Here is a 20,044-nt window from a genome sequence, read left to right as displayed (position 1 = left end):
AGTGGTTGCCGTGGCTCCTCCCAGAGAGCTCTGCATGTGTGAGCCCCTCTGACCCCTCTCTTCACACCGATGAAGGCTTACAAGGCACACTGAACTCTCACCTCGACATAGCGTGGTTTCAGAGACATGAGCGTCTGCGTGGTCCTTGCTGGTGGCTCATCTTGTAGACGGCCCCGGTCTCCAGCCTGCTGCCGGGCGTTTGTCCGGGCATCGCTGTACCTCCTTGTCCACATGCGAGTATCCCCAGATGCAGAATCAGTGGTCTGATGGGTCTCTGATGGCCACTTGGTTTTGATAGCTCTTGCCCTCCATGGAAGGTGTTTGACATTGGATCCCTGCCAATATCACATGACAGGAGCTGCCCTCTGCTCCTCCTCCAGAACCTCAGGGGAGCAAGCCTGACCTTGGGGCGAGCCTCTGACTGGGTTGCATGATCCCTGAGCGTGGGAGGCCCCAGGAAGCTAAGGTCAGAATCTGCATGGTTGGGGTATCAGATGCCAGCATTCAGATTCAAGCAGGAAAGCGGTGTTATCCCAAGGACGCAGGAAGGCAAGAACCCGCACCTCCTTTCCCTGGCCTGGCCCCTGGATGAGGGAGGATCCCAGCCGCCTGCTAGATCCCCCGTTGGCCAGCATGTGGGGTGTGCACACGAGTCAGCCACCTGGGACACGTTGGGAAGCCATTTCAGCCGTATCAAGACTGCACACGGGTTTCTGGAGGGGAGGGTGTTATGCTCTGGTTCTGTAGACTTTCTGTACAGGAAATTTGGAGCTTACAGACCGGGGGGTAAGGTGGGAGGCTCAAGGACCTGGATTGTACTGGACCAGGTCTGGAACGGTTTCCAGAACAATACGGAACTGACCCACTGAGGCACCTTTTCCTCATGCTCCCTCTGGAGGTGGGGGCAAAGGAGTTCCCAGAGCTCCCGGCCCACGGCCACACACGTGGAGCTGCTGACAAGCTGCCCAGAGCTTTGGCCCAGGATGAGGGGTTCATGTCAAGAAGTCACCACTGTCCACGGCTCCAAGTTGAAGGCAACCCACCACTGGGCCTCCCTTGCAGGGGAGACCCAAGTTCTACAGCCCTGCTGTCAGGTAGCAAGTACGGCCAGGAGCAGCGGGAGGGACGTGGTCACCTCCCTTCTACCTCCAGTGTCACACAGATGCGGCAACAGAAGGGGGCTAACTCCGCCGGGACTCTGGCGGTGGGGGATTGTGGCAGGTACGTTGTAAGTTTCCAGCCTCACCAAGCAGGAGAGCCTTCTGAAGGTTAAAAGAGCCAGTCCCCGGGGCCCCTGGGTGGCTCAGTCAGTTAAGCGTCGGACTTCGTCTCAGGTCATGATCTCACAGTTTGTGAGTTGGAGCCCCGCGTGGGGCTCTGTGCTGACAGCTCAAAGCCTGGAGCCCGCTTCGGATTCTGTGTCTCCCTCTCTCTATTCCTCCCCAACTATTGCTCGCTCTCTGTCAAAAATAAATAAATGTAAAAATAAATAAAAATTTAAAAAAAAAAAAAAAGAGCCAGTCCCCACCCAGGCAATTCAATCTGAAGGAAGCTGTTCTTTTCCATGTGATTCTGGAACAACTGGTAAGTGCAGCTGCCCACTCTTGTCTCCTTTTTGTTATTTTTTAAATATTTATTTTGAGAGAGAGCAGGGGAGGGTCTGCGAGAGAGACAGAGAATCCCAAGCAGGCTTTGTACTGTCAGCACAGAGCCTGACACGGAGCTCGAACTCATGAACCAAGAGATCATGACCCAAGCTGAAAAGTCGGACACTCAACCGACTGAGCTGCTCAGATGCCCCTCTTGTCTCCTTTTTATAGCCAGATTTTAGTTTTGTTTCTTCTAAGGATTTTTAGTTTAACACCAGAGGGCCTTTGCACCTGCACTTTGCCCGGGGAATTTACTGCTTTGGCCTTCATTTTTGTAAATGAATTTTTTATTGAGATATAATTCACATACCATACATGCATCCTTTCAAAGTACACAGTTCAGCAGTTTTTAGTAAATTCACAAAATTGTGCAACCATCGGCGCTACTTAATTTCACAACATTTTCATCAACCCCAAAAGGAAATCGCACGGCCGGTTGCAGTCACCCCCCACCGCCTCTCCTCAGCCTGCCGCCACCACTAACCTACTTTCCACCTCTGTGGATTTTCCCGTTCTGCACATGAAAAAAAATTTTTTTTAATGTTTATTCTTGAGAGAGAAAGAGACAGAGCACGAGCAGGGGTGGGACAGAGAGAGAGAGACACAGAGTCTGATGCAGGCTCCAGGCTCCAGCCGACAGCACAGAGCCCAAGGTGGGGCTTGAACCCACAAACCGTGAGATCATGACCTGAGCCGAAGTCGGATGCTTAACTGACTGAGCCACCCAGGCACCTCTGCACATTTTATATCAATGGAATGACACGATATGTGGCCTTCCACGTCTAGATTCTTTCACTGGGTACTGCTTTCAAGGTTCATCTATGTTGTAGCAGGTGTGCTAGATATCTGCTCCCTTTAATTGGCTGAGTAACAATCCATTGTATGGACACGGCCACATTTTATCCATTCATTTGGGTTGTTTCCATTTCTTGGCTGTAGTGAGTAACATTAAGAGTATTTGTGTGCATGTTTTTGTGTGGACATGTGTTGTTAACTTTCTTGGCTATACGCTAAGGGAGTGGAACAGCTGGGTCATATGTCAGCTCTGTCTTTAACTTGGAGGGGTGCCAAACTGTCTTCCACAGAAGCCGTATCGTTTGAGATCCCCGCCAGCAGCGTCTGAGGGTCCCAATTCCTGCACATCCTCGCCAGCACTTACTTTTTCCAGGTCGTCTTAGCAAAAGAAGGGGTTTTGGTCTGGATGATGTTGAGTGAGGAGTCTGTTCTTTTGAGACATATCCACTCAAGTCTTTCGCCTGCTTAAAAATCCTTTGTCCCGGGATGCCTGGCTGGCTCCGGTCCTGGTCTCGGGGTTGTGGGTTGGAGCCCCTCACTGGGTGCAGAACTTAGTTAAAAATAAACTGTTAGCTAACTTGACAATAAATTACATTAAAAAAATGGTATGAGACACAGATGTAGTCAATAAGCTAATTAAAATGCAAAGAAAGAAACTTTAAAATTTTTTTTTAAGTTCAATTTTTTGAGAGAGAGAGAGAGAGACAGAGAGAGAGAGAGAGAATCCCAAGCAGCTGTCAGTGCGGAGTCAGACGGAGGGCTCAATCTCACGACCATGAGATCACAACCTGAACGGAAATCAAGAGTCGGGGTGTCAACCCACCGAGCCATCCAGGTGCCCCACAAACAAGCTCTTTAAAAGTCGTTTGTTTGTTGATTGCTTGAGTTGTGAGCTCCCTGTCTGTTTTGGATCCAACTCGCTTATCAGGTGTATGCTTTGCAAATATTCTGACCCCTGCGATGTAGCGTCCCTTCTCAACAGCCTGTGGAAGCCGCCAGCGTCTTGGTTCTCACGACGCGGGGTCTGGGGACGCCGCTCTAGCCCCGCCCACCCTCGGAGGCCGAAGCGACGGCTGTGCGCCACGCCGGTCCGCCAACGGCCCGTCGGCCCGCCCCTCTCCCGGCCGCTCTAGCCCTCTGGCCGTCTCGTCGCCTCCCTCCGTGCGACGTCACTTCCGGCTCGCCGTAGCGGGCGCGCCGCCGCTTCCTCCTCCCGCGGTCCCGGATGCGCCTAGCGGAGCGGCGCCGCCTCGACCGCCGCCCCCAGGCCTCAGCCGGACGCGGCCGGAGTGCGGTCCAGCCTCGGGTAGGTGAGGCCGCGGCGTGACGGGGGACGGTGGGGGTCGGGGTCGGGAGTCTTGCGGTTCGCGCCCGGCCTTCTTAGAGCCCTCCCCCGCCAGGGGCGTGTAGTCGGGGGCGCGCCGGGGTTGGGGGGAGCTGCCGGGAGTTGGGGGGCGCTGGCGCGGGGGCGCCGGGGGTGGAGGTGGCACTGGTTTGGCGCAGAGACGCGATACGCGGAGACGGGATCGCCGGGGGAGGGGCGCCGGGAGTCGGGCCTGGCGGGGGTGTGTGAGGGAGCGTTGGTGCGGCGCGGAGACGCGGCCCGCGGTGACGGGGCGCCAGGGTGGGTGGGGGGCGCTGGCGCGGCGCAGAGATGGGGCCCGCGGTGACGGGGCGCCGGGGAAGGGGTGGGGAGGGGGCTCAGAGGCGGGTGGCGGCGCTGGCGCAGGGAGGTGGCCCGCCGTGATGGGGCGCTGGTGCAAAGATGCGGCCTGAGGTGACTGGGCGCCCGGGCGAGTTGGGGGGCGCCGGCGCAGAGATGTGGCCCGCCGTGATGGGGCGCCAGGGCGAATTAGGGGGCGCTGGCGCAGAGACGGCGCTCGCGCTGACGGGGCGCCCGAGTGGGTGGGGGACGCCGTGAGGGTGGAGGAAGCACTGGCGCGGCTCAGAGACCCGGGTGCCAGGCGGGGCGGCTCTCCAGCCCTCACTGCAGGCAGGCCGCGGGGTCTCGCGTGGTCTCAGTTAGCTGTCGGCTTGGCTCGAATTTTGTGTGGTTCTGGAGTCTCCGCGTCCGACATACTCAACAAGGATAGGCATTCCCCGGTGCACAGGTCCTCCTGCGCGAGGCGTCCCTCCTTCACGAATGTGGGAACAGGTGCAGAGGGAAAGTGACTTGTTCGAGTCCTTCTGTGGGGGACACCCGGGCCGATGCAAACCCAGCTCGTTTGGACGCGGCTGCGCTCTGCGCACTAGCGTAGTCGGAATGTTCGAGGCTCCACTGTGTAGCCAGCTCACTTGGGCTCCTCAGATGGCTCAGCCTTCTTACCACCAGGCCTTTGCGCTGGTTATCCCCTGTGCCTGAGCACTTTTCCACAGAGATCTGGAGCCCTCCGTCTCGACTCAGATGTCACCTGATCAGTAGAGAAGAAGGGTACAGCCAATGCTAGTGGGTGCCCATCCCTGCTGTTGTAGGTGTTTGAGTCTTTCTGTATTTTCTGATTGGTTTTTGAAGTGACACATGCAATAGAATGGTTTTGGTAACTTTTTTGAGTGGAGCCAATAAAACAAATATGCTCTCTGAACGGTTGCAGCAAATGTAAAAATATATTTTGAAACTGAATTATTCGGCCACCTAAAGATAAGCACAATTGATGTTTTTTTAATGGCACTTTGTTCTGTCCGTGTAATTTTTTTTAGTAAGATTGTATAATGCAATTTTATGTGCTTTTATAAACACAGGGTGATGACACAGTGTTCCCTCCCGTGCTCGCTGCTGGTGGCGCTGTAGTGTTCACGGGCCGTTATTTGCTCTCTCGTGTCGGATGCACCCTGGCTTGTGTGCTCTAGGCCACGGCTCTGATGTTGTCTTGTCTTGAGTTTATCTTTGCTCCGGCGTATTTTGTCACGATATACAAATCTTCCAGCCACCGTTTCTAGGTCTTAGTTTCCTCTTACGCCAGATTTAGAAAAAATCCTGTCCTTCCTGTCACCATTTTCTCTCCTCATTTGTCTTGAACCAAGTTCACTGAAGCTTTTGGTCCCACCTCTCCTCTGAAAGCGCTCCTGTTGGGGTCACCCGAGCTGTTGCGTTGCCAAGGCCCCTGTGGACAGCCTTTGACCCGGCTGCCCTTGGCTTCCTCCAAACTCTGTCTCCTGGTGGCGCTGAGACGCCACCCTGCTGGTTCTCCTACCTGGCGGGGCGCCGCCTCCAGTCGCCGCCTCCAGTCGCTCTGCTGGCTCCTTCCCATCTGCCTCATTTTAAATGTTGTAACGCCTCAGGGCAGTCCCCAGGCCTCCTCGCTGGTCTGTACGGCCAGGCGATCCCTGTGTCACGGCTGTAGGTCCCACGCCAGCATCTCCTGAACGTGGAGGTCCTGCCTGGATCTTCCCGAGCCGAGTTCCACGCCACACTTGCACTTGGGTGGAACCTGCCGCTGACACGCTGTGGCGTTTCATTTGGAGGCAGCTCCACATTTGTGGTTCCTCAGCTCAGGCCTCTGGCGTGATTTGTTTCTCTTGCACATCCTAAATGTGATCTGTCAGCACTTTCAAAGTAGAATTCAAACCTGGCTGCCCCCCACTGCCTTCTTGGCCACAGTCCCCCCTCTCTTACCTGGGTTATTCTCCTCCCTGCTTTACCTGCTCACCTGAGCTGTTCTGCACTGCAATTTCAGCAAAGCAGCTGGGTGACGTTTTTATTTTGTTTTCTTTTTATGTTTATCTGACTTAATTTTAATTTTTTTTAATGTTTATTTTTGAGAAAGGGACAGACAGACAGAGGGGGAGGGGCAGTTAGACAGGGAGACACAGAATCTGAAACAGGCTCCAGGCTCCGAGCTGTCAGCACAGAGCCCGACGCGGGGCTCTCACTCGTGAACCAGAAGATCGTGACCTGAGCCGAAGTCGGGCATTTAACCGACTAAGCCACCCAGGTGCCCCTGTTTATTTATTTTAGAGAGAGAGAGAACGCGCACGTGCTGTGAGAGAGGGAGAGAGAGAATCCCAAGCAGGCTCCACGCCTTCAGGTGAAGAGCCGGACACAGGGCTCAGACTCATGAACCGAGAGATCATGACCTGAGCCAGAGTCCAGCGCTTCACCGACCGGGCCACCCAGGCTCCCCGAGTGACGTTTTAAAAACAAATCAGGGGCGTCTGGGTGGCCCGGTCGGTGAAGCGTTAGACTCCGGCTCGGGTCATGATCTCTTGGTTGGTGAGTTCGAGCCCCGCCCACATCGGGCTCTCTGTTGGCAGCGTGGAGCCTGCTTGGGATCCACCATTGTCCTCTCTCTGCCCCTCCCCTGCTCACGTGTGCCGTCTCTGTGTCTCTCTCTCAAAAAATAAACATCAAGACAAGACAAAACAGGAGTCAGACTGTGCATCTCTTTTCTTGAAGCTCCCCGTGGTTTCCCGTCTCCCTCAGGAAAAAAAGCCAGAAGTTCTCCGGGCAGTTTATGAAGTACCTGGTGACCAGGTCCTTACTGCTACTTCATGTCCCCCGCACCTTACTCCTTGTCTCCTGGCCCAGCCACACCTGGCTCCGGACCCGGGCATGCCCTGGCCCTGTGTGGAACGTCAGGCCCTTACGTGGTCTGACTCTTTCTTTTCAGAAGCCCCTCTTCAGACAGGCTTCTGTGGGACTCCGCACCTTGCCCACGTCACTCGCTGTCTCTGTCCCTTACCTTGCCACAGCTTTGCTGTTGTGCTTGTCTGCCCGTTACAGCTTTGCGTGTCGCCTGTCCCCCTTCTGGGGGCAGGAACGACACTGTGCTCACTCTTGTACCCCCAGTGATTCAAATAGTGTTTGGAGTAAGTGTGTAATATTTATTGAGTAAACATAGTGATGAACAAATTTTTCTCTAAAGCAGGAGGATTTGGCAGGAACTAGGCATATGGGGGTAACGAAGGATTCCAGGGGATGCCGAGGAATAGAATTCACATGCTCAGAAGAGGGAAACTGGCTCTTCCAAGAGGGACAGACACACGCAGGAGGTGACGCTTGATGCAGGGAGAGAGGAGGGGGAGAGAGTCAGGTGGGAGGTGGGGGGGCTTGGGGCGTTCAAGGAGAGAGTCTGTCACCTGACCCTGCATTCAACTGAGGTTGAACGTCCGGCCGCCCGTGGCGTCGTCCGTGGGGCCTGTTCTGTGTGCGGGAAGTGAATTCTCTCTGTCCATCCCCCTACCCCCACTTTTACGTCCCTGCTCTTGCACGGGAGGGAAGCTTTCCTTCTCTGTCAGGGGGTTTGTGGCTGCCCAGCGGGGCCTCTGGGGTCCGCCACTCGTCCGGCTCTTCCGGTGCCCGAGGCTCTGCAGTCCCAGAGACGGGGTCTCGCCTGGCCTGTTTCCTTCCTCAGGTTTTGGCTGCAGCGGCAAGAGGCAGCCGAGCCTTTTTACAGGTGGGAGAGCAGCATGTTCCTCAGGGAGCCTGGCTCTGCTCCTCAGCCTCCTGGAGAGGGACCGGGTGCCCGCTGCCTTCAGGGGCCGAGGTCTGGGCCTCAAGTGTTTTCTTCTGGGCTGAGTGTCCTTCCGGCCTGTATTCTCAGCCCCGCCCACTGTGATTGCTGCTTTATTTCTGGTCAGTGGAAACTTTTATCTTGTTTTGGTGCATTAGGGTAGAAATACATTTTTAAAATCACTTATGTACTGAGCGGGAGGGAAGGTCTTCGCATAACCTCACGGCCATTTCACTTGGCTTTCTGAGAATTTTGACAGATGTGGTGTCATTTCCATAATAGTCAAGAGCCACAACAATGTCTTCACCCCAGACAGGTCCCCAGCGCTGCCAGCCTACCCAGCTCCTCCCACGAGCCCTCAGCAGCCACTGATGTCTGTCCTTCCTGGGCTGGCAGTGTGGACGCTCTCGAGTCTGGCTTCTCTCTTGGCGCGTCGTGCGTCTGCGCTTCATCCGGGTTCTGCCTGTCCCAGAGCTGCTTTCCTCCGTTGCTGAGTGGTGTGGCCGCACTTGAGCCACTCCCCTGCTGAAGGGTGTTCGGGTTGCGGCTAGTCCTCTAGTACAGGCAGTGCGTAATTCACGTTGTGTGGCGTTCACGCGGCACGGAATCTCTCACGGGTTGACAGAGTTCCCCTTCGCTCTTTCTCCCCGTTCTCGACGTCCTCCCCAGAACGAACTGATCGGGTGTCCGTTCCTCCGGGTTTCCTTCTGTGCATTAGAAGCGGGATCACGGTATACCTGAGGGCGGTGTTTCTCACCAGGGACTGAAAATGGGTGCTTGGGAGGAGGGTGAAAAAAATATTGGGACAGTGGTTTAGGCCTCACATAGGGTCAGGCGCTTCAGTGGATATGTGCTGTGGCTGCGGGATTAAAATTTCACAGGGGGTGTGGGGGGATTCAGAGAGAAATGTCTAAGCAGGGCCTTCAGGGGCTGTGGGTAAAAGATTGAGAAACGACGGCAGTACGGTGAGGCGGGGGCTCGCACCTTTGTGACTTGTGAGGGGAAGGACTTCTTCAGTTTGTCCCGGACTTTTCCTCTCAAGCTGAGCTGGATCCTGTCTGCCTGGGGAGCACGGAGCTCTGTGCTCCGTCAGGGGAAGGACCTCCGCCACTGCCACGACTGGAGACCCTTGGCGTCCTGGCCTGTTAAGTTAGAAGGGACATGGAGGTCTCGGTCCCCGTTTCCGCGCTGTGGCACTGCGACACGACGCAGGGAATGCCACGTTGTTTTAAAACGCTGTTTAGCCTGCTTTATGACATTTGGAATTCACATACCTTAGGAATGAGTATGGAGCCTTCATCATCGGCTCTGATCAGGGCCAGAAAGAGTGAATGCTTTGTTAGTGTCTGGGACTCCGGTTACAGCCCTTGATTTTTTCCTGTAATATTTTACTGTGAAAATTTCAAAGAAACACGGAGGCTGAGAGGATTATACAGTAAACTACCAACATACCCATGACCTAGTTTCTGTTAACATTTTTCTGTGTGTGCTTTGTCACTCGTCCGTCCATCCATCTGCCTTTTAAAGTTTTGGGAAGCATTTCAAGGGAAATAAAAGCAGTGTCTACTATGTTTAAGCCTCACCCCCTCCTTTTTTTTTTTTTTTTAGCTTCCCCAGTGTTGCCTGCTATATTCTTTGTTTTTGTTTTTTTTATATTTATTTTTAAGAGAGAGCGCAAGCAGGGGAGGGGCAGAGAGAGAGAGAGAGAGAGAGAGAGAGAGAGAGAGAGAGAGAGAATCTGAAGCAGGATCCAGGCTGTGAGCTGTTTGGCGCAGTCTGACATGGGGCTCGAACCCATGAACCGTGAGATCATGACCTGAGCCGAAGTTGGATGCTGAACTGCGCCACCCAGGTGCCCCCCCCCCGCCTTGTTTTTGGTGTTTACCAGGTTACTTAGGGGAGTACTAGCCACCTGCTAGAAAGCACTTTTCCTGGGGGAGCAGGGAGCAGGGGGCACTCTCTGCAGAAGGACGTTATGGAGCGTGGCAGTGCTTTCTTGGGAGAAGAGGGAGGTTTCACGTGGCTGCAAATGGGTGTTTGTGGAAGGTCCTTGTGGCATAGCTGCTGCTACCGTGGGTTGGGGTTCGGTCTTCATCCTGGCCCTGGCTCTCCTTAAGCTGCTTCCTCACAGAACTGCAATGTGGTGGTGCTTGGATCTCCCAGGCCTCAGATCCGATCTGGCTCGCACCGAAGGAGTTCCTGTCCCGGCCTGTGGGGGCACAGCTCACCCGGAGCCCCAGCATCCTTCTTCACCCGGTCTTTTTTTTTCTCTTTAATTCTTTTTTTTTTTTTTTTCTTTCTCATATTTACTTAGAGAGAGAGAGAGAGAGAGAGAGAGAGAGAGAGAGAGAGAGAGAGAATGAATCCCAAGCAGGCTAGCATTGTCAGTGCAGAGCCTGACGCAGGGCTTGAACTCACGAATGGTGAGATCATGACCTGAGCCAAGATCAAGAGTCAGACACTTAACCGACTGAGCCCCCCCAGGCACCCCCACCCCAGTCTTTCTTTTTTTTTTTTTCTTTAAGTTTATGTATTTTGAGAGACAGAGCAGAAGAGGGGCAGGGAGACAGGGAGAGAGAGAGAGAATCCCAGGCAGGCTCTGTGCTGTCAGCACAGAGCCTGGCGTGGGGCTTGAACTGACGAACCATGAGGTCATGAGCTGAGCCGAAACCAAGACTTGGACACTTGACTGACTGAGCCCCCCAGGCACCCCCACCCTGCTCTTTCTTTTAAACAAAAATTTTTTTAATGTTTTTATTTTATTTTTAGGACCGAGAGAGACAGAGCATGAGTGGAGATGGGGCAGAGAGAGAGGGAGACACAGAATCCAAAGCAGGCTCCAGGCTCCGTGCTGTCAGCACAGAGCCCGACACGGGGCTCGAACTCACAAACTATGAGATCACAGCCTGAAAGTCAGGCGCTCAACCGACAGAGCCACCTAGGCGCCCCTCACCCTGCTCTTTTTTTTTTTTTTTTTTTAATGTTTATTTATTTTTGAGACAGAGACAGGGCATGAACAGGGGAGAGTCAGAGAGAGGGAGACACAGAATCCGAAACAGGCTTCAGGCTCCGAGCCATCAGCCCAGAGCCCGACGCGGGGCTCGAACTCACGGACCGCGAGATCATGACCTGAGCCGAAGTCGGACACTTAACCGACTGAGCCACCCAGGCGCCCCTCACCCTGCTCTTTCTTAACCCACTTGTGGCTGCCTGCTCGGCTCCCCCCCCCCCCCCCGCTGGTTTTTAGGAGTGGGGGTTGGGTGCATATCAGCTTCTCTGTTTGTAGAGAGGCTGCGGTGAAAGGAGCAGCTTTAGTTAATCTTTTTTGCCTCGATTTGTTTTTATTCTCAACGTTAACCTTAGTTTGAAATTCAAATAGTATTAAGTGAAGGTCTGACTACTCTTTCAAATCTTTTTTTTTCTTTTTTGGGGACAGAGAGAGACAGAGCATGAACGGGGGAGGAGCAGAGAGAGAGGGAGACACAGAATCGGAAACAGGCTCCAGGCTCTGAGCCATCAGCCCAGAGCCCGACGCGGGGCTCGAACTCACGGACCGCGAGATCGTGACCTGGCTGAAGTCGGACGCCCAACCGACTGAGCCACCCAGGCGCCCCTGACTACTCTTTCAAAGATGGATAAGGTTAAAACAGTCAGGAGCCCCTGTCCTAAAATCTCCTAGCCCTTTTACCCTTTGTCTTCTGTGGAGGCTGCTGCCTGCTTGCTGGTGTTGCGTGTCATCGTGTCCTGCCCCCCTGCCCCTAGGGTCCTCCATTCTTCAAGGGTGTCCTTGCTTGTGGGCCATTTCGGTAGCAGAACTAGATGTGTTTTAAGGGGAAAAGCCGTGTTTATACTGACTCCTGGTTCTCGTCCAGCAGCACGGAGTTGTTCCATTGTCCCCTGCCTTCCCTTTTCCATTGGTGACTGTGTTGTCCTTTCTAGAGTTCCATTGTTGTTTCTGTTTGTATTGGCTTTTAGGGAGTTCTTCGTCTTTGTTGATTTAATTTTGCTTTTTGAAGATGTGACTCTTTCACGTGATTCTGAAAATCAAAGTGATACAAGATGGTGTGCATAGGAGTGTCGTTGTCTCTACTGCCTGTCACTCTGTCTACACCACCCTCGGCAGGTCATCAGCCTCCTTCATTTCTGGCTTATTCTTCACGAGTACCTGTTTTACGTGAGCAGATGTTTATGGGACGTCAGTGCTTGTAGACTGTTGTAATGAACAGGACTAGGAAAGATGTTTTTCAAGAAAAAATTAGGTATGTACAGATATGTGTGTATCTGGGGGCTTTTTTTGGTAGAAGAACATGCAGGCAAGATGTATCTTTATGTCTCTGTCTTTTCCTCGTGGGCAAGGGTAGTGTTTCACACATGGTCTTTTGCACTTTGCTTATCTGACTCCGTGTTAGCCCTGCGTGAACGCACGAGAACTTTCTCCTGCATTTGTGTGGCCACGTGGTGCTGCACTAAATGGAGGGACCACATGGATTCAGCCCATCTCTGAAACATGGATGGACGTGGAGTTTGGTCCTGATGTTTTGCGTTTACAAATAAAACTTTGTGCGGGCGTGTGGATGTGTTTTTGTACGGGAGGTGGATATTCAGGGCAAAGCGGAGCGCCGGCCTCAGTGCGTGCACGGGCACGTGCAGGTGTGCGCAGCGGCTCCAGGCCCGTTTGGGGGTCCCACAGCTCCCCGTGGCCTCCCCCGCAGGCTCGCCGCCTGGCTTCTGAACTGTTCGGTCTGGTAGATGAGAAGTGACGCTTCGCCTCAATTTTAATTGCCATTTTTTGACTAGGAGCGATGATATACAGGTGAAATGTGCTTGAAAAATGCAGCTCCGTATCCTGGAGTTGTACCTGGTTTTACTGGATTTTCGTAATAGGAAATCTCGTCTCATAAGTAAGGGCTGGGAGCGAGTGAACGGAGTCAAACCTGTAGTCCACTACTTGTGAGCAGCCTCGGAGAGGTACTCCGTGTTTTGATGGATCTCAAGGGCCAAGTCTAGGCTCTGGTTTTTGCATTTGGAGTCTTGGACTGTCTTCTGACACCCCGTGTCTGCCGCTCTGGGTCCTCACAGCCCATAGGGGGCGGTGAGCATGCACTGTGCGCGGAAACGGGTGGTGTTGCAGACGTTGAGAAACACTTCCCTGCAGGAACAGCAGTGCTCCCTGCGTGATGAATGGTGCCCGGCCCTGCTTTGGCCAGGGTGGGGCACCGTGACCATGGCAGTAACACTGCGGAGCTACCCGAAGCGGGAGATGGCCCCGGCTGGATCTGGGAAGTGTGGGGGCAGAGAGGGATGTGCGTTTGGGAAGGCAGCAAGGCTCATGGCTTGAGCTCCCGACCTGTTGAAGGGGAGGAAGAGGGGTTCTGATCCCTAGCCGCCCGGACTCTGGCTGATCCCGGATGGGAAGCTGGGAGTGGAGGGCGGGCAGCGGGAGCCGTTCCAGGCCTAAGCAAGCGGGCTCGGAGCAGCTGCTGTAAGTGTCCGGTCTCCCGGGCCCTCCACCCACCCTCTGAAGGGATCTGGCCCGGACACCCCTGCCCTCCACTGATAACTGGGCCCAGGCAGTATTCCTTAGAGTGGCATCTTCCTGGTGTCCAGATGTGCCCCTTTATGATGTCATTGCCGCCCTGACAGAGCAGCAGCAGGCACAGATGGGCCTCTGGCTGGCACCGTCCTGCCGGTGGCACCGGTGAGTGTTGCGTGCAGTGGTCTTGAGGGCTTGCACTCGTGGTCTAGCCTGGTGCCACTGACCTTGGCCTCCTCCTGAGCAGTGCCCACGTGGCCCATGCTTCAGGGTTGGCTCCAGCTCTTTCTGATGGACCTTGAAAGTAGACACAGCTGCCGTAAAAAAAAAAAAAAATGTTGTTTTGCCATTGGTGGTAGCTTTGCTCTCCCTTGGGGTACCTGTGGCACATTTTGGGGTAAAGCTGCTTTATGTAAGCAGTTTCTTTACATTGTAGTCGATTGGCTTTATTTCTGTATCTTGACCATAAGCTCACTGAAGTCAGGATTCACTTTTTCAAAAAGCTGAGATGTAATTTACACGTAGCAAAGTTCACACTTTAGCGTGTGGGCTCTGTGACTTGGGACAAACATGTTTGTGACCATCCTCACAAATCAAGTAGAGAAATGGATCCACACCCCCAAATTCCCTCCTCCTCCTCCTCCTCCTCCTCCTCCTCCTCCTCAGGTCAGCTCCTGCCTCACCTGCAGCCCCCAGGGTCTGTCTAATCTCTGTCCCTTGGTTTTGCCCGTTCCAGGATATCACGTCATGTCAGTGACCTGCGGTACATGATCCTCGAGTCTGGCCGCTCCTTGGCGTCTCTCGACTGGTCCTGGTGTGGGCATGTCACTAGCTTGGTCCCTGCGTTGCTGAGGCTCCGCGTGTGGCTGCTCCAGTGCCGTGTGCCTTTGCCAGGTGAAGGTCAGTGTTTGTATTTGACATATTTCACTGGATCACTGTGTAATTTATACTTTCAGCAGAGTGGTGGTTATATTACATATCAGTGTCTCGCTGTTTTCACTTAACATGTTTGAACATTTTTCATTTTTATTACAGTCTCCATCTAGAACTTGGACACTGGATATTTCTGTTTTGTTTTTTTTGTTTTTTTGTTTTTTTTTTACTGAATTTTACTGCAACGAATATTTTTATGCACAATTTAAAAAAATAGGTCAGTTTTCTCAGGAGAGATTCCCAGAGATAGTATTACTGGGTCAAAGGTAATGGGGTCAGATGGGTTGCTTCTGCTTTCCCAGCACCATCGCCCACCCCGTTAGGCATGCTCTGGGCTCTGAGCCCTTTGAGATCTCCACTCCGTGTCCCCATCTGCCTCCCACACCCCCTAGCAGGTTGGCAGGGCGCCTGCTGTGGGATTTAACATCTCGGCCAAGTGGGCCTGGGAGATAGTTATTTCCATGCGTGTCGCATTCATTAGTAGTGAGGTTGGATGTTGTCCTTCCAGCTGCTTAAGTACATGTTTTTCTTTCGTGAACCTTTGTCCTTGATTCATTTTTCTGTGGGGTTTGAGTGTTTTTCAGTTTGCAGGAGTGCTTTCTGTGATACTGGTCGTAGTCCTTTGTTGTAATTACCCCAAATAGTCATGATTTTGATGATTTACTTTTGAGTTTTAAACATTTTTAAATTGCGTGTTTTCAAATCCATGTGTCTTTTCAGATACAACTTTACCGCGTTAAGTTTAGGGACTTGAATTCTCTTCAGAGCTTTAGTAAGTATTCACTTTTGTGTTCTTTACATATTTCCGTTTTGACTTTCCTACGTTTGGTAAAAAAACTTGGAACGTTAGCTTGTAAAGTGCTTCACTTATTTTGGTGAGCGATTTGTGGTGACACTTTAAATGGGGTTTTCACCACGTGTCAGTGATCCGTTCCCCCTGACTCTTACCTTCCCCTGGTTTTGTGAGTTGTGAGACATAAGAGAGTCTGTTCCTGGCCTCTGTTTTCTTACTGCTCACTCTGGGGACGTATTGTAGGGAAGTAACCACAGCTGTGCTCCTGTGTGCGTGTTGACCCTGTAGTTCTGTCTTTGTGCCATTTCCGCGCTGGTCTTCGGTGCGTGCTTACGAGGACCAGGCGCAGAAGCCCGTCCTGAGAGCAGCGGGCATGCCTGAGGCCCCTCTGCGGGGCGCCCGTCGGGGGGGGCTGCTCGAAGCCTTCCTCCCTGTGACCCTGATTTCCCGTGTAGACGCGTGCTGCTGCTGGCCTGTGATCGTTGGGCTCTGTCTTCAGAGGTGCCCGCCGAGCACAGAGCGCCGTTTCTGCTGTTGAAATAGGCCCTGATTTTCGGCTTCCTCAGCCTTTCCTCGTGTAGCCGTACGTTCTGTGGCTTCTGATTGCATGTATCCGTCTGCTCCAGCCGGGGCCTGGGGCTGTGGGGCGCTCCACGCATATATGTATCTTTGTCAGCTTGATAACTTCTGGTTTATGGTGTTTGCATCCCTACTTTCTGTGAGATGAGCTATGAGGACGAGAGGGCCGGCCCTCTTGCTCGTTTTGGGGGGCAGGGACGGAAGGAACACCCAAGAAGCGGGGAGCCAGGTGGGAATTTCAAACCATGGAAGGGTATTTCTGTGCCTGTGACCCTGCCACAGCAGGAAGCAGACAGCCGTGGGGGGCGGTGGGGGGGGGGGTGGGAGCTGTGGGTGGCATCCTGTCCCTTGCGGACATAGACACTCTAGCCGGATCTGACTTGGGAGCACTTTGGGGTCCCACCTCACCACCTGCTCGGCCCTGTCCTGAGAGGTGACCCCCAGCGGGTGTCTTCGTCTCCCCCAGCACCTCCCTAGTTCTGTGCACAAAGCAGTTTTTGGGTGGGAGCCCTTTGAAGCCATCGTACCAGGCTCAGACAGTTTGCAAACTTCTGAGGGAGACTCTCCCCAAGCAAGGGCCCTAGTGCCCACCGTTCCCCTTCTCTCCCTGAGGTTTGAGGCATCTTCCTGTTTTGTCCTGGCTCCTGCAACAGGTCTGAGGCGAGGCTTTGGCCCCAGGCCTGGGCCCTCTCTTTTAGGAGCTTAGAAGAGAGTGTCTGTCTGATACGTAGTGGGTGCTCTGTGTGCTGGCAGTTGATGTAGCCCAGAAGTTGGTGGGGGCTGGTGGGGTGTTCTGTTCTGGTTATGGGGTGGTGGCAGCATACAGCCCGCGCCTCTACTCGGCAGCGGTCATGCCTGCCAGTGAGCGGGGCGCCGTCCCTCCACCGTGTGTGGGAACAGAGAAGGGCCGCGGGGCCAGGGGAAGGCCTCTGGGAAGAAACGTACCCGTCACCGGTGCCAGTGCCGAGTTCAGATCCTGCTTGGCCTCGAGCTGGTGATGCCGGTTACTGTCCGTGGTAGCCTGTTGGGATCACCCGCCTACAGCCAGGCTGTGCCCTGGCCCTGGGCACAACTGTGACCCCAAAGGACCTCTTCCTCGTCTGTGCTGAGGGACCTCGGCTCCAGTGCCGTCTCTTGCGTGGCTCGACAAGAATCTCAGACTCACTTGCGTCAGATGCCAGTGGGAGCATGCCTTCAGAGTCTCTCTCTGGTGCTGCTTAATGGTGCTCGTAGTAAGTGCCGATCAGACGGTTACACTTGACTCAAGTAACTCGATTTTAACTTTGATTTTTTTCAGGAGAACCTTAAGTTGGATTAAAAAGGGGGGCGATAATGCACCATGGCAGCGGCCCTCAGAGCGTCCAGCACCAGCTGCAGAGGCCCCGGGCCTTCGCCAGCAGTGAAGAAGAGCAGCAGGCCCACCCAAATCCACCCCAGTCCCCGGCCACGCCCTTCGCGCCGTCGGCCAGCCCGTCCGCGCCTCAGTCGCCCGGCTACCAAGTGCAGCAGCTGATGAGTAGGAGTCCCGTGACCGGGCAGAACGTGAACCTCGCCCTTCAGAGCGTCGGACCAGTGGTGGGGGGAAACCCCCAGATCACGCTCGCCCCTCTGCCGCTCCCCAGCCCCACTTCTCCAGGTTTCCAGTTCAGCGCCCAGCAGAGGCGGTTTGAGCATGGCTCTCCGTCGTATATCCAGGTCACTTCGCCGCTGTCACAACAGGTGCAGACTCAGAGCCCCACCCAGCCCAGTCCCGGGCCGGGGCCGGGCCTGCAGAGCGTGCGGGCAGGCACCCCCGGCCCCGGCCTGGGCCTTTGTAGCAGCAGTCCCACCGGGGGCTTCGTGGACGCCAGCGTGCTGGTGAGGCAGATGAGCTTGAGCCCGTCCGGGGGCGGGCACTTTGTGTTTCAGGAGAGCTCGGGCCTCGCCCAGATGGCTCCGGGCACCCAGGTGCAGCTGCAGCACGCGGGGGCTCCCATCGCGGTCCGAGAACGGAGACTGTCACAGCCCCACGCGCAGTCCGGGGGCACCGTCCACCACCTGGGACCTCAGAGCCCTGCGGCCGCGGGCGCGGCCAGCCTGCAGCCCCTGGCCAGCCCCGGCCACATCACCACCGCGAGCTTGCCCCCCCAGATCAGCAGTATCATCCAGGGGCAGCTGGTCCCGCAGCAGGTGCTGCAGGGGCCGCCACTGACCAGACCCCTGCTGCCCGGGGTCGGGGTCGGGGTCGGGGGGGCTTCGGCCTTTGGGATGACGTCCCCGCCGCCCCCCACGAGCCCTTCCAGGACCACGGTGGCCCCGGGCCTCTCCAGCCTTCCTCTCACGTCTGCGGGGAGCGCGGGGGTGAGGAAGGCTCCCAAGAAGTTGGAGGAGATTCCCCCGGCCTCTCAGGAGCTGGCCCAGATGCGGAAGCAGTGCCTGGACTATCACTACAGAGAGATGGAGGTGTTGAAGGAGGCCTTCAAGGAGTACCTGATTGAGTTGTTCTTCTTGCAACACCTCCAAGGGAACATGATGGACTTCTTGGCTTTTAAGAAGAAGCATTATGCTCCGTTGCAAGCTTATCTTAGGCAGAATGATTTGGACCTGGAGGAGGAGGAGGAGGAGGATGAGGAGGAGGAGGAGGAGGAGGAAGAAAAGTCTGAGGTTATCAACGACGAGGTGAGAAACGGCAGCGTAACAATTAGAGGACCATGCTACGCAGATTTGAGTCTAGGTGACTGTTGTTGACGCGTAACCTATGAGCCCGGGGTGTTTCTAGGATGTGGTCTCATCAGGAAGTGATCCAGGAGTAGACCCGAAGACATATTTTGTTGTTTCCTGAGGGGGGGTGGGGGGCAGTTCTGGATGCTGGCAGGAAGATGCAGGGTGGCTCTGGGAGCACTGCCGGTCCAGAACTGAGCACTTTCATCCAGAGAAAGGTGGTCCCGTTTCCCGAGGGCTACCCTGGCACGACCCAGCCTTTCCCTGTGCTCGGCTGGTGGCATGGGTCTTGGCCGGCACTGAGGCTAGAGGTGTGGAGACTTTCTGGCTGCTTGTCGGGGTTTCACATTTTACTCCTATGGGCCCACCTGTTAAAAACCCCACACATGTGGTTTTTATTATTTTTTTTTAATTTTTTTTTTTTTTTTAACATTTAGTTATTTTTGAGACAGAGACAGAGCATGAGCAGGGGAGGGTCAGAGAGAGAGGGAGACACAGAATCTGAAACAGGCTCCAGGCTCTGAGCTGTCAGCCCAGAGCCCGATGCGGGGCTCGAACTCATGGACCGCGAGATCATGACCTGAGCCGAAGTCGGACGCCCAACCGACTGAGCCACCCAGGCGCCCCACATGTGGTTTTTAAAGAAGGGATTTGAATCACTAGGTTTTTATAGAATACCAGTCATGATTTTAAGTCACTAGGTATATTTGTGTGGTGCCTTCGTGATTAAAACACAGTTGTTCCAGCAAAAAAAGTGAGAGTTTTTCAATTTTTAGATGTAGTCTTCATTTTGAGAAATTAAACAATTTTTTTTCAATGTTTATGTATTTTTGAGAGGAAGAGACAGAGTGTGAGTGGAAAAGGGGCAGAGAGAGAGAGAGGGAGACACAGAATGTGAAGCAGGCTCCAGGCTCTGAGCTGTCAGCACAGAGCCTGACGCGGGGCTCGAACTCACGAGCCGTGAGAGCATGACCCGAGCCGAAGTCGGACGCTGAGCCGACGGAGCCACCCAGGCGCCCCTTCAATTTGAGAAATTAAACTCCCATGTGTGCAAGTGCCTATCGAGTAGGATCTCTTTCAGATAGTGAAGTTTTCGGGTGCCTGGAACGGGTGCTTAGTGAATCCCCCAGTTGAGGTTTTTCATTTCCAGAGTGATCGCTGAGACCCTTTTACTTGTACTTCCTGAAAAAGAAGCTGATGCAAACAGGGCGGTAGTGAGGGCTGCTGTAATGTGCTGTACTTTGTGCCTTTGTGTTGTGTAGTCTACAGTATGTTGGTGGGACTGACTTTGTTTTATGATGCAGCTCAAGTAATCGAACTCATTGTCAGCTCTTCTCCTGCAAAGAAATCAGCCTTTGCTGACCAAAAGCTGGTCTCTTTGCTCTGCCGTCCTCGTTGAGATTTATGGACGTATCTGTGTGGCTTTGCCATTGTGTGTTTTCTTTTAACACCCTTTCCAGAAAGGACCATTTTTATGTTCCAAAAGTTTATATGATGTTTTGAGGACGACACCTCTGTTGCCATGAAATAGTGAATTTCAGTTCTCTCTCTGGACTCCAGCGTTGTCCGAAAGGATCAGCCCCCCCTTATCTGTGATAGCGAGGAAACAGTT

At 54.1% G+C, this 20,044-nt stretch overlaps 1 protein-coding gene across 14 annotated transcripts in view; it reads left to right on the top strand.

Annotated features, from left to right (window-relative positions):
- Positions 1–3,611: 3,611 nt before the first annotated feature.
- EP400 (E1A binding protein p400) overlaps positions 3,612–20,044 on the top strand; it is a 98,783-nt gene continuing 82,350 nt past the window's right edge. For 11 of the 14 annotated variants that reach the window (XM_045041974.1, XM_045041973.1, XM_023241252.2 and 8 more), the window contains exons 1-3: positions 13,463–13,592; positions 14,164–14,327; positions 17,030–18,390. In XM_045041974.1, the coding sequence (XP_044897909.1) occupies positions 17,065–18,390 (1,326 nt within the window). In that variant the 5' untranslated portion in view covers positions 13,463–13,592; positions 14,164–14,327; positions 17,030–17,064. Of the gene's footprint in view, positions 3,751–13,462; positions 13,593–14,163; positions 14,328–15,080; positions 15,133–17,029; positions 18,391–20,044 lie in introns of those variants that run through there. The other 3 variants (XM_045041967.1, XM_045041966.1, XM_045041968.1) reach the window with 3 other exon arrangements.

Source organism: Felis catus, chromosome D3, assembly GCF_018350175.1.
Source record: "Felis catus isolate Fca126 chromosome D3, F.catus_Fca126_mat1.0, whole genome shotgun sequence".
NCBI classification, from domain to species: Eukaryota; Metazoa; Chordata; class Mammalia; order Carnivora; family Felidae; genus Felis; species Felis catus.
Note: the sequence above shows the minus strand (reverse complement) of the source record. Positions and strands in the feature narration are given on the sequence as shown.